The sequence below is a fragment of the Mobula birostris genome, chromosome 5 (genome assembly GCF_030028105.1).
Source record: "Mobula birostris isolate sMobBir1 chromosome 5, sMobBir1.hap1, whole genome shotgun sequence".
NCBI lineage: Eukaryota > Metazoa > Chordata > Chondrichthyes > Myliobatiformes > Myliobatidae > Mobula > Mobula birostris.
In genome coordinates this window covers 130,443,390-130,457,900 of record NC_092374.1, presented here as the reverse complement: position 1 = coordinate 130,457,900, position 14,511 = coordinate 130,443,390, and the positions used below count along the sequence as shown (strand labels likewise).

Sequence of the window (14,511 nt, the reverse complement as noted above, 5' to 3'; positions counted from 1 at the left end):
AGTAGAAAAGGAAGGCACAAGAGGTACTAACATGAGATAGTCTGCAGATGCTGGAAATCCAAGCAACACACACAAAAAGGCGAAGGAACTCAGCAGGCCAGACAGCATCTATGGAAAAGAGTAAACAGTCGACGCTTTGGGCCGAGACCCTTCATCAAGACTGGAGAAAGATGAGAAGTCAGAGTAAGATGGTGGGGGGAGAGGAGGAAGAAGTACAAGATGGGAGATGATAGGTGAAACTGGGAGAGGAGGAGTGGTGAAGTAAAGAGCTGGGAAGTTGACGGATGAAAGAGATAAAGGTCTGGTGAAGTGGGAATCCGATTGGAGAGGACAGAAGACCATAGAAGAAAGGGAAAGGGGAGGAGCACCAGAAGGAGGTGATGGGCAGGTAAGGAGTTAAGGTGAGAGAAGGAAATGGGAATGGGAGAATGGTGAAAGGGGGGACAATTACCAGAAGTTTGAAAAATCAATATTCATGTCAACAGGTTGGGAAGCTACCCAAACAGAATATAAAGTGTTGCTCCTCCAACCTGAGTGTGGTTTCATTACAGCGGTAGAGGAGGCTATGGACTAACATGTCAGAATGGGAATGGGAATGGAACTTGAAATGAGTGGCCACTGGGAGACCCCGTTTTCTCTGGCAGACAGAGCGTAGGTGCTCGGCGAAGCGGTCTCCCAATCTACGTCAGGTATATATGTGGCTGTGGTAGCGAGTTTGCATGAGCACATGGTTGAAGAGTCGGGCAACAGCAGAGATCACAAAGGGGGAGCAGTGAGAGAAGGTTACACTGAACTCCCATCGGAGAGAAGATTTAATCTTCCTCAGAGTAGGCACCCTTGGAAGAGACTTTGCCATGTAATAGTAGCACAAAGACAAGAAAGTCTGCAGATGCTGGAAATCCAGAGCGATTCACAGAAAATGCTGGAGGAACTCAGCACGCCAGGCAGCATCTATGGATGGGAATAAACAGTCGACGTTTTGAGCTGAGATGCTTCATCAGGACTTGGACAGAAAAGGGACATTGTGTTTCTACTGAATGGGAACATGGCTGTGGAGGGGAAAATGGTTCCGGGTCCCTGGAGCAGGAAGACAACAGCACAACGGGCTCAGCTATAGTTCCACCACTGCACAGTAACATCTCATGGGTTTGTATCAGTTAGATGATTTGATGTGGTATCTAATAAGAATAAATATTCAGTTAGTAACACCAATATATATAAATGGGCCATTGCCTTGTTTTAAATGACCCTGTAGAAATTAAAATCATTTGAACTGAGCCACAGTCCACTACTTGTGAATGTATCTGGAAGAGTGCCAAAATGGGCTACTTTGGGATAACAAGCAGACTCACATTTCACTGGTAATTGCAACTGATGGTTTGAACAGAACTAATTTGTAAATGTGCCTTCGGGTCATTCTGACCCTCTAACGCACTGCAATCTTATTGACATTTAACACAAATTACAGTGGCCTGACCCCGTTTATTTGCTTCAGCACATTTCACATTGAATTGAACATGATTTCTCAACATTTAATGTCACGAAGGCCGTACATTTTAGATTTCATTCTGAGACTGGATACCAGTGGTGCCATTTGAAATTTTGGCTTGTAAAAGAATATGAACGAACCAAAGCAGGAATTAGCCACCTGGATTCTTCAGCCACTGCATTTGATTATTGCTGACCTTCTGCCTCTCTATCCTTTCCCCAAATCCCCTATTTTCTTCCCAAGTCCATTTGAGAAAGACCAAGGAATTGAAACCTTCGGGAAACTGGTGTAGAAGAACAGATACTCAGGGACTTCTGCAGGTGCTGGATATCTTAAGCAACGCACCCAAAATGATGGAGGAATTCAACAAGTCGGGCAGCTCCTCTGGAGGGAGATAAGCAGCCGATGTTTCACACCGAGATCTGTCATCAGATGCTCCTCCATAATCATTCCCTCCACAGATGCAGCCTGACCTGCTGAGTTCCTCCATCAGTTTGTGTGCATTATGGAAGAACAGATAATGCCTGCTGTAGATGACCCATGGTCATATTGAACAGTGGAGCAGGTCTGAGGGACAAAGTACTTCTATATTCAAATGTACTTATCCTGCCTGAATAAGCGAGCGGGTGGCAGGGTGGAGATACAGTATGGCTCTGCCAAATGAGGTGTAAGGTGCTCCTTCTCTCCGCTAGCCCACAGGTCACCCTTGGACAAGATGTAGCATCTGCTTAGACCCCCCCCCTTCCCCCTGATCAGGGTCACATGAAGCCATGGGATCAGGTGGTGGACGGCTGTGTGAGCAGCTGGTGCATATCACAAGTCCTGGTTACGTGACCACTGACACCAGGCAGACAAACTCTGAAGAGTATTCATAATGGCTGGGGTCACCTGTCTTGTGACTTGGCCCTGAAGAAGGCAATGGCAAACCACTTCTGTAAAAAATATTGTCAAGAACAATCATGGTCATGGTAAGACCATGATCACCCACGTCGTGCGCCACAGCACATAATGATGATGATGACTTTAAATTGATTGGAGGAAGGTGTAAGGGGAATGTCAGAGGTATTTATGTTTACAGAGAGTGGTGGGTGCATGGGACACCCTGCCAGGGGCGGTGGTGGAGGCAGATACATTATGGGCATTGAAGAAACTCTTAGATAGGCACCTAGATGACAGAAAATGGAGGGCCATGTGGAAGAAAGGATTAGATCGATATTAGAGTAGATTAAATGGTCGGCACAACATAGTGGGCCGAAGAGTCTGTGCTGTGTTGAAACGCTTTATCTTCTATTTTCAATATTGTACAATTATTTTTAAAAGCCTACCACCCCGTGCCCTGTACCATCTGAACCATGATTTCCATGATCTGTTGTAACCCAGAATGAATAGATAGCTCGACAAAAGTTCTAATATACTTGACTTACTTTTGAATTATTATTTGTAGTCCTATCATGTACACAGTGTTTTTTTTAAACCGTTCTTCATTCAGTGGTTAAGTGAATACAATGAAATTGCTATACAAGAGTAAAGATGAAGGCTAAAAGCACTTGGAAGAGTAATCTGCCCTATTGCTTCAGAGCTATGGTTCATTAGAGAATTGGAACAATCTCGTGCATATTGGAAATAAGAGTTTCTAGTGCTGGGGTTGGGGGGGGGAATTAAGTATAAGATTGTTATGAATAAATCAGTAAGGAATCTAGGAGAAACTAAATTATCAAGAAAGTGTTTGGAAAGTGGCCAACTCCATGCTGTATCTCTCTGTGATCGGGGATCTACAGACCCTTTGCTTAATAGTTTTGATCCACAGCATAAAATAGGTTGGGAACCTCCAATATAAATAAATTCTCAACCAATTCAAGTCTGCCAGTTTTAATATTCACTTACTGTCGTGGCATGAGCAAAGTCACTGGGCGACACTGAAGCTAGTTGACAAAGAAGGGTTTATTTCACGAGATACCCTCGGAAGAAGAAGCTTGTTTGACTCAATATTACATGGCCTTTTATATGCTAAAGGTCAAAGGTAACAGCAGGACAATCCTATAGCTATAATGTATCTACAATGCTTCCTTTGAGTTACATATGGTTTACAAACACCTTGTTCTTCGCACCCACACTCCAGACACCCAAAGTGAATGTTAATCCCCATTGACTCCAGACTGCATTCATGTCTCTAAGGTTTAAGTGGAGTGTTCCTTTGTTTGCGATTGACCCCAACTTGCAGCTCCAGGAAGCCCATTGTTCTGAGATGCCTTTTAAATTCAATCTGCAATCCACATCCGGATCTGAAGAATGGCTGCTGTTGAAATTAATATTGCTATTATACCCTAGGTGAACTAAAATAACAGGCAATTAGAACATCACCTGCATATTTCTCAAGTAACACACACTCCTGACTGTGAAATGCATTGTTTTCCCTTCAAAATTAATGTCTTTAAATATTGGAATATCCTTCAATAACAAGTGGAAATGCGTTTGAATCGCTTCAAGAAGATACCTCATCATCACCTTCTAGAGGGCATTGCAGCACACACAAAATGCTGGAGGAACTCAGCAGGCCAGGCAGCGACAATGGAAAAGAGTACGCATTGTCTATTTATTCTTTTCCATAGATAATGCCCGACCTGCTCAGTTCCTCCAGCATTTTGAACGTCTGCAGACTTTCTCCTGTTTGTGATCTAGAGGGCATCTATGGATAGAGAATAAATATGGGCCTTAATACCCACAACCCCTAAATGAATACAAAGCTATCCAGGATTATGGTTAACCAACTTAGTTCCCATGCTTGCATAAATTTATTTTGTTACAATAAAGTTAGTTATACTTTAAGGAAGCCGCAAACACGAGTGTAGGAATTCCCCATTTAACTCCATGGAATTCACATTGCTCTGTACACTTCCTTTTCCATCTTGTCTTCTTGCACAGGTGACAGACATGATGCAGAAAGCACTCTTTGATTTCCTGAAACATCGGTTTGATGGAAGGTAAGCACAATCCTTACCCACATTTACTTTTCAGGCCGTGCTATTTGTTATTTGACCTTGTGAATTAAAAAAAAACAGATTATAAAGTTGTGCAGTGTCTATGAGTAAATATCCATTAGACCATAAGATATAGAAGCAGAATTACCCCATTTGGCCCATCAGGTCTCTGCCATTTTGTCATGACTGATCCATTCTCCCTCTCAGCGGCAATCTCCTGCCTTCTTCCTGTAACCCTTCATGCTGTGACGAATCAAGAATTTATCAATATTTGCCTTAACTATACCCAATGATCTGGTCACCACAGCTGCCTATGGCAACGAATTCCACAGATTCACCATTCTCTGTCTGAAGAAATTCCTCCTCATCTCCATTCCCTTCTGGTCTTAGACCTTCCCACCATCAGAAATATCCTCCCCACATCCACTTTATCAAGCCCTTTCAATATTAGATGGGTTTCATTGAGATCCCTCCTCATTCTTTGAATATCATTGAATTATTTATTTTAAAAGATAAAAGGGAGTGTTCTTTACAGCTTGAGCATTTCTGTAATGCACAATATTTGTAAAGAAAACAATGTATCAGAGTCATAGAAAACTACAGCACAGGAACAGGCCCTTTGGCCTATCTAGCCCATGCCAAACCATTTAAACTGTCTACTCAAATTAACCTGCACCGGGACCATAGCCCTCCATACCCCTACCATCCATGCATCTATCCAAACTTCTTTCAAACGTTGAAATTGAGCTCACATGCACCACTTGCGCTGGCAGCTCAGTCCATACTCTCACAACCCTCTGAGTGAAGAGGTTCCCCCTTATATTCCCCTTAAACTTTTCACCTTTCATCCTTTGACTCATGGCCTCCAGTTATAGTCCCACCCAACCTCAGTGGAAAAGCCTGCTTGCACTTAATCTATCGATACCCCTCATAATTTTGAATACCTCTTTCAAATCTCCTCTCAACCTTCTGCGTTCTAAAGAATAAAGTTCTAACCTATTCAATTTTTCCTCGTAACTTGGGTCCCCCAGTAGTGACAACATCCCTGTAGAGAGAAATCCTGCCATTCTGAAATAAAAGTATATCAATGATTATCAGGCATCTGTAAGAGAATAGGAAATTAAAGAACTCTAACAATTGTGTAGAGGAGCCAAGGGTCTATGCTTTAGCTTATTCTAACTTGCAGCTTATGATGCCGGACTGATAGATAACTTAAATGGCTATGGCAATTCATACATGAGTAATCAGCAGACACAATCTGGACCTGTAATCTAGAGCAAAAATGAATTGCTAGAGGAACTCAGCGGGTCATGCAGCATCTGAGGAGGGAAATGTTTTGGGTTGATACCCTTCATTTGGAATGAAAGAAAAAGGGGACATAGCCAGTCTAAAGAGGGGAGGGAGTAAGAGCTGGCAGCAACAGGTGGATCCAGATGAAGCAGTGGGCGGCATGGTAGTGTAGTGGTGAGCACAACACTTTACAGTACAAGTGACCTGGGTTCAATCCCTGCCTCTGCCTGTAAGAAGGTTGTACGATTGTACGTCCTCCCCGTGACCTCATGGGTTTCCTCCGGGTGCTCTGGTTTCCTCCCACTGTTCAAAGACGTACTGAATAGTGGGTTAATTGGTCATTGTAAATTGTCCCATGATTAGTATAGGATTAAATCGGGAGATTGCTAGGCGATGTGGCTCGGAGGGCTGGAAAGGCCTACTCGACGCTGTATATAATAAGATAAAATTAAAAAATAAAAATGACCAGATGGAGTTGGGAAGAGTGTAAATCAGCCTCAGAGGCTGGGAGGTGATAGGCAGAAACTACAAAGAGCTGCATATGATGGAATCTAAAAGGAAGTGATGTGGAGCGTGAAAGTGGGAGAGGGAAAGGTCCGAGTGTGAGGAGTGTGTGGATAATGGGCAGAAGGAGTGGGTGGAGCAGAGGAAAGAAGCAGGGAGACTGGAGTCTGGGGGGTTGAGGTTGGGTGTTGGAGGACCTGGGTAGATCAAGAAGAGATATAAAAGGATAGAGGGGAATCAGGTGACCCGGAACTGGAGAATTCAATGTTCATGCCATTGGGTTGCAGATGACCCAGGGGAATACAAGGTGCTGTTCCTCTAGCTTAACCCTCACTCAGGTGATGGAGGAGGTTGAGGACAGTCTGGTCATTGTGGGTATGGGGAGGGCTGGCAACTAGGAACTCAAGACTAGGGTGAGCAGTGAGCAAGGCTGTTGCTTAGTCTGTGTTCAGTTTCACCAGTACTGAGGAGGCATATCAACAGCAGTAACCAAGGATTGGAGGAGAGCCAAGTGAGTCTCTGCCTCTCCTGGAAGCAACATTGAAGGGTGTGGATGGTGTTGAGGGAGGAGGTATAGGAACAGGGGATGGAGTGGGGATGTGCAAAGCAGGGAGTCACAGGGAGAATTGTCCCTGCAGAAAGCGGAGACGGGTGGGGAGGGGAAGATGTGTCTGGTGGTGGGACCACATTGTAGCTAGTGGAAATGTTGAAGAGCAGGCTGAATGGGTATTGCTTGCCTTTCTTTGTTACAGGATATCAATTACCCGGGTGACAGCAGATATATCCCTAGCCAAACGATCGGTTCTAAATAATCCCAGCAAGAGGACGATAATGGAGCGGTCCAATACACGGTCAAGTATAGGTATGGCTTGAACTTATCTTTCTCCTGACGGAAGGTTAATGTTTAATTTTTCAGTTGTTTTCAAATACCCTTTGGCAATTGTATCATCGGATATTATAAATTGAAGCTAATTTTTGCCCAATGCAATTGCTTCTTTCAATTACCTTCTTAAAATATATACTTGTATTCCAGCTAATGTAATTTTTTTTAGGATTAAACAATGTGAGAATCAAGTTCCAGTTTAGGTTTATTGTCATCTGACAGTACATGTAAACAACCAAACAAAACAATGTTCCTCCGGACCACAGTGGGGCCACAATATATGTATCATTCACAGCACCTAAAATAAAATATTACCACAAATAAATTAATAAAATATAATTCAAATTGCATGTGAAGTGTGCATTACAGATAAACAGTAAACCCTTGACTGTTCTAGTGAACAGACCACTGTGATGGCAGGGTATTCGTTAATCTCAAGCTGAGGGAAGAAGCTGTTACCCAGTCTAGTCCTGCCGCTCCTGTACCTCCTTCCTGGGTCAAAGAGATTGTGGGATGGGTGGTAGGGATCCTCAACCATGCTTCGGCCCCTTCATATGCACACCTATCACAAGTAGAGGGGAGAAAGATCTCGGTGATACTCTCGATGATTTTTACAATCCTCTATCAGGTCATGCCTTGCAGCCTCTGTATCACACATCCAGAATGGATCCGGGTTAGATCGTCTGGTATGTGTCCGCCAAGGAACTTTGTGCTCTTCACTCTCTCCATTGCAGAGCCATTGATGTGCAATGGAGAGTGGTCGAGCTGCGCCTCCATGAAGTCCACAGTCATCTCTTTTGTCTTGTCCGCATTGAAACTCAGGTTGTTGTTCTCACACCATTTGTCGAGCCTCTCTATCTCCTCTCTGTATTCTGAATCATCACTGTTGCCGATGAGGCCACTGTTTCATCAGTAAACTTGATGATGCTATTTGAGCTGGATCTAGCAATGCAGTCGTGAGTCAGCAGCTGACAGAGCACACAGCCCCGGGGGGGGGGGTTGGCGAGGGGGGTGCCAGTACTCAGCATGATGCAGCTTGAGTTGTTGCTGCCAACTCGGATTGACTGGCGTCTTTCCATCAAGAAGTCCAAGATTCAGCTGAAGAGGGGAGGCTGTTGAGTCCCAATGAAGACCACTTACCCACCAGTTTCTGAGCGATGACGATGTTAAATGCTGAGTTGGTCGATGAACAACCAAGGAGTGGTTCTTTAGGTGGGAGGGCTGAGGCTATGGACTGAGTTGTAGGAAAGGGTCCAATGCAGCCCAAGGAAGGTGGAATTTTATTCGATCCATTACCAGCCACTCAAAGAACTTCATAATTGTTAAGATCAGTGCCAACGGACAGTAATCATTTAGGACTCTTACTTTCGCTTTCCTGGACGCTGGAATGATGGTGACTGCTTTGAAACCTGCAGTGGACTATTGCAAAGAGATTTAAAGGCATTTGTTAAGCTGAGCCGTAGAATCCCTCAGCAACTGACCATGTATGATGTCTGGCCCCGCAGATTTGCATGAATTTACCGTGGCTGGGATCCTCCTCACCTTAGCTGTGGTCAGACAGGGTGCCCCTGCCTCAAGGGGAGAGGGGGCTTTCCTCGATGGCACATCACTCGTTGCATCAAATCATGCACAGAAGATATTCAGCCCATCAGGAATGATGGCGTCGCCTTCGTGGATACACAGGGTGGATTTGTAATCTGTTATGGTTTTTACATATATCACTGAGGCTGTCCACAAGAAGGGTCAGAGACGTCTCTATTTCCTGAGGAGACTGAGGTCCTTTAACATCTGCCGGACGATGCTGAGGATGTTCTACGAGTCTGTGGTGGCCAGTGGTATCATGTTTGCTGTTGTGTGCTGGGGCAGCAGGCTGAGGGTAGCAGACACCAACAGGATCAACAAACTCATTCGTAAGGCCAGTGATGTTGTGGAGATGGAACTGGACTCTCTCACGGTGGTGTCTGAAAAGAGGATGCTGTCTAAGTTACATGCCATCTTGTCAATGTCTCCCATCCACTACATAATGTACTGGGTGGGCACAGGAGTACATTCAGCCAGAGACTCATTCCACCGAGATGCAACGCAGTGCGTCATAGGAAGTCATTCCTGCCCGTGGCCATCAAACTTTACAACTCCTCCCTTGGAGGGTCAGACACCCTGAGCCAATAGGCTGGTCCTGGACTTATTTCCTGGCATAATTTACATGTTACTATTTAATTATTTATGGTTTCATTACTATTTAATTATTTATAGTGCAACTGTAAAGAAAACCAATTTCCCCCGGGATCAATAAAGTATGACTATGACTACTATGACTACTATTGTCAACTGCATCATGTGTTCTTGGTGTAACAAAGGTATCTGTCAATTTTCTGTGCGTATACTTGCTTTGACTTCATCAGAATCAGGTTTAATTTCACCGGCATATGTTATAAAATGTGTTGTTTTGCAGCAGCAGTACAGTGCACTACATAATAAAAAATATAAATCACTGTATGAAATAATATATGTATATAAAATGTGCAAAATAGAGAAAAAGAAAAAAATAGTGAATTAGTTTACATTGGTTCATGATGGAGGGGAAGAAGCTGTTCCTCCAATGATGAGTGTCCTGTGTGTGTCTTCAGGTTCCTGTATCTCCTCTTTGATGCCTGAGCACTTGGCTCCACTACCTCCAGAGGTACTAGGAAAAATCACTGCTACCTTAGCTTGTTATCACATCGTTTCACATGAACATCAATGGCAAAACCTGGCCAATTCACACAAAATTCTGGTCAGGCAGCATCTATGGAAATAAATAAACAGTTGATGTGTTGGGCCGAGACACTTCTTCAAGACTGGAAAGGAAGGGGGAAAGTCAGAATAGTAAGCGGGGAAAGGGGAGGACAGGCTTGAAGGTGATAGGTGAAACCTGGTTAGTGGGGAGGGGGGGATGGAGATGGATGAAGGGAGAAGCTGGGAGGTGATGAGTGGAAAAAGCAAAGGGCTGGAAATGAAAGAATCTGATAGGTGATGGGATCCGGGAAGGTTTTCAGATTGAGACAGGTAGACTGATACAATCCTCTTACCTCTTCTCCTCATCTGGTGCCCCTCCTCCTTCCCCTTCTTCTCATATTATTACTTGTATTATTTAAGTGGATGCCTGATTAGCTGTAATGACGGGATCCTAGTTTTGAGAATGTTACTTCTCACAGTGTCGGTCGGCTGAGCCACCGATATTCTTTTGGAATTAGTATGCTGTTTCAACCTCAGAGTCTGTTTTTCCTTTGCACTTGTTTTCCAATATTGCTAGTGCACATCTTGACAATAGCAGAATGTAAAATATAGTATTGCAGTTAGTGTTACAGAGGAAGTGCAGAGCAGGTAGATAAATAAGGTGCAAGGGCCATGATTGAGAGAGCAAGAGGTTTGCTCAATAGTCTTCTAACAGTGGGTTCGAAGCTACTCTTAAGCTAGTGGTGCATGTTTTCAAGCTTTTGTTTCCCTGATGGAAAGGGAGAGAAGGGAAAATGAACAGGGTGGGAGGAACCTTTAATCATTGTTGGCTGCTTTCCCAAAGCAGCGGGAGAGGAGAACAGAGTCAATGGAGGGGAGGATTTTTTTTCTCTGAAGGACTGAGTTGTAACACAGCTCTGCAATTTCTTGCAGTCTTGGCAGAGCAGTCACCATATCATACTGTGAAATGAGGTGTCAAAGCAATGCCACAGGAAAAGTAACGATGATAGAGCTACCAGCAATAAGCATCCTTACAGAAAGAAGTCAACACACAAATATGAATTCATTTACTGTACCACAGGAAATATACCGCAGATAGAACTGACGAATCAGCATATAGGAGAGTGAAAATCTGGCTGAGTGATGCCACAAAAGCGACTTCTCACTCAGCGTCAGCAAAACCAAAGAGCTGATTATTGACTACAGGTGTAGAATCTATAAGCATAAGCCAGTCTTCATCAGGGGATCAGCCATGCAGGGAGTCAGCCACTTTAAATTTGTTGGTGTTATAATATCGGAGGATTTGTCCTGGGTTCAGCATGTAACTGTCACGACATAGAAGGCATGGCAATGCCTCTACTTTCTTAGAAGTTTGCACAGATTCACCATGTCATCTAAAACTTAGAGTATACTGACTGATTGCGACGTGGTCTGGTATGGGAACACAAGTGTAAAGTGGGAAAGCAGCCAACATGATTAACGGTTCCTCCCACCCTGTTCTTGTCAAATTTCTTCTGAAAATCCAAATAAACAACATCCACTGACTCTCCTTTGTCTATCCCGCTTTTTATTTCCTCAAAGAATTCCAACAGATTTATCAGGCAAGATTACTTTTTATGGAACCATGATAACGTTGCCCTACTTTATCATGTGCCGTCAAGTACCTCAAAATCTGATCCATAATAATAGACTCCAACATGCTTCCAACCACTAAAGTTGGGCTAACTGGCCTATAATTTCCTTTCTTTTGCCCCCCTCCCTTCTTAACAAGTGGAGTGACATTCCCAATATTTCAGTCCTCTGGAACCATTCCAAGATCTAGTAATTCTTGAGAGATATTATTAATGCCTCCATAATCTCTTCATCTTCCTCTTTCAAAACCCTTAGTACTCTTTTAGAAACTACAACTTCCCTTTTTACTCTTCCCTGAGCAGTCCATTTATTTTGGTCTGCCCAACATGCTCTTCATATGTGACCTACTTCGTTGTATTTTCTGCAAGTTTTGCCTTTAAACCTGCATTTGTTTGATGTATGTGAGCCCCTGCCACAATGGTAATGCAATTTGTCTGGCCAAGCCAGTTTCTGTTTAGACACAGCAATTTTATTCATGCTCACTTTAATTCCTGACTGTAACTAAATTGCATCTCAGTCTGGGGTTTCCATTGGAACAGCAATTTCAACTGCTCTTTTGAATGTAAGTTGTGCTTCAGTTAAGAGACATTTTTGAATGCTTTCTTTTAAGATTCCACAAATTAAACAATCTCTAAGTGCATCATTATGCCTATTAACAAACTTGACAATGCTCAATCTCTTCAATTCAGCTATGTACACTGAAATGGACTCCCCTTCTTTTTGATTCTGCATATGAAGCCTAAAGCCTTCTGCAGTCAGCAATGACTTTGGTTTTAAGTGTTCCTGCATTGCTTTTACTATAGTAGCAAAACTCATTTCTGATGGTTTGGTTGGGGCAGTCAAACTTTCAAGTAAACTGGATGCCTTTAAACCCAATGAATTCAGCAAAATTGGCACTTACTTCTCATTGGCTATTCGATTTGCTTCAAAGTACTGTTCCATTAGTTCAGTATACATGATCCAATTACCCACTGTGTAATCAAACTCGTCAATCCTTCCACTGTAACCACTCACTTCTGATTTTTATTAATGATTATTATCACCCGGTACCCACTCTTTATGAACACGGCATCCTTCTGTTTACCGCATTTTTTTTAACTCAACGTCTCTGACATGCTGGGCTGCGTTTTTTACTCACCGTGTTGTTTTAGTTCAAACGTCTCACTATGCTTTTGAGGAGGTATTTTTAAAATGAATCCTAGATAGTTACCAGTGACTATCTGTTACTGTTGGGCACATGGCCAAGTGGTTAAGGCGTTCGTCTAGAGACCTGAAGGTCGTTAGTTCGAGCCTCAGCTGTGGCAGCGTGTTTGTGTCCTAGAGCAATGCATTTAACCACACATTGCTCGAGTGTCTGTGCGAGGAATGGTGCCCCACACAGACTTCCAATCTGCGCCTCGTAAGGCATAAAAATTCCCGACGCAGGCCCTCTCATGGTCTGAGTCGACATTCCCACCCTCCCCTCCCCAACTATCTAGGATTCATTTTAAAAATACCTCCTCGAAATATTATGTTTTGTAACTTCAAAGCATTAAACCATTTCAAAGAAAGTCATGGGAGTTTGAAAACACAGGTCTAACTTCGAGTTTAATTTAAGTGAGGTGCACACGTATCATGTGGTAGCATGTTGACGTATACAATTCAAGTATTTTTACATTTAACCCGCAATGAATTATTTAAACGAACAAGAATGCTTAATCAAACAATATTCAGTATATATACAAGATTACTCAAATATTACTCAAATATTAAATACCCAACACTTGTCTTATATTCATATAGTCTAATGTAAAGATCTCCCCACCAGTGAGCACATCTACATGGATCGCTGTTGCAGGAAAGTAGCACCCATCCTAGGGGACCCTCACCACCCAGGCAATGCTCTCTTCTCACTACTACCATCAGGAGGGAGGTACAGAAACCTCAGGGCTCACTTCACCAGGTTCAGAAATAGTCATTACCCTTCAATCATCAGGCTCTTGAACCAAAGGGGATAATTTTACTCACCTGAACACTAAACTGATTCCACAACCAATGGACTCACTTTTAACTCGTGTTCTCGTTAACTCGTGGTATTTTTTGCCTATTTATTGTTATTATGTTTGTTTTTTTCTCAGCTCAAGCTGGTAAAACCTGAGGTATGGGCATAGCCAAGCACACTCATTTCTTAATTGCTAGGAACTTTTGGACTATTCTAGTGGTGTTTAGTATTGTGGCTTTCTGAAGGTTTAAAGTACATAGGTATTGCTGTGTAGCCCTATTTGTTTAATGCTTCTGGGTAGTGCCTTTGGGATGATACCAGTTGTAGATATTACTATCAGGACAATGTTTACCCTGTTCATGTTCCAATGTCTTTCAATTTCCTCCTTTACTTCAGAATAATTCAGCATAATTTATCATTATTATTTCTTTCCTTTTTGTATTTGCAGTTTGTTGTCTTTTGAACATTGGTTGTTTGTCTGTCCCTGTCATGTGTGATTTTTATTCTATTATGTTTCTATTTACTGTGAATGCCTGTAAGAAAATGAATCTCAAGGTAGTATATAGTGCTACATATATACTTTGATAATAAATTTACTTAGAATTTTTTGAATTTTGAACTACCAACTATACTGTATATCCTTACAGAATGTAGACAATGCTCAAATACCAATTCTTGTTACGATAGTTTATCGAAATTTGTACTACTCATTTATACTACTTTATTAAAGGCTCTTACATAAGTCACAAAGTTACTTTTAAATAATGAACAAACTATATTCTAAATTTATCAACTATTAGCTATTTGCATATATAAAATAATTCCATTAACCTTACTGTAGGACCTATGTATCTGTTTTCTATCTGCGTTGTATTTTGTATCGCACACTTATTATTGTAGCTAGTCACATGAGTGGGGCATGGTAAAAGCAAAGAGGTTCATTACATATTCATGCTTTGTCTTTGGTTGGTTAGGTCAGTTAGAGTTAGAGACAGCCGGATGTGATATCTTTTTGTTGACCCCTTAACTTTACTTAATT

General features: G+C 42.5%; 1 protein-coding gene across 2 annotated transcripts in view; it reads left to right on the top strand.

The window, feature by feature from the left end:
- The window catches only part of cacnb4a (calcium channel, voltage-dependent, beta 4a subunit), a 310,993-nt gene that overhangs the window by 270,642 nt on the left and 25,840 nt on the right, over nt 1-14,511 (top strand). For both annotated transcript variants that reach the window (XM_072257283.1, XM_072257282.1), the window contains exons 8-9: nt 4,412-4,470; nt 7,014-7,123. In XM_072257283.1, the coding sequence (XP_072113384.1) occupies nt 4,412-4,470; nt 7,014-7,123 (169 nt within the window). The remainder of the gene's footprint in view (nt 1-4,411; nt 4,471-7,013; nt 7,124-14,511) is intronic.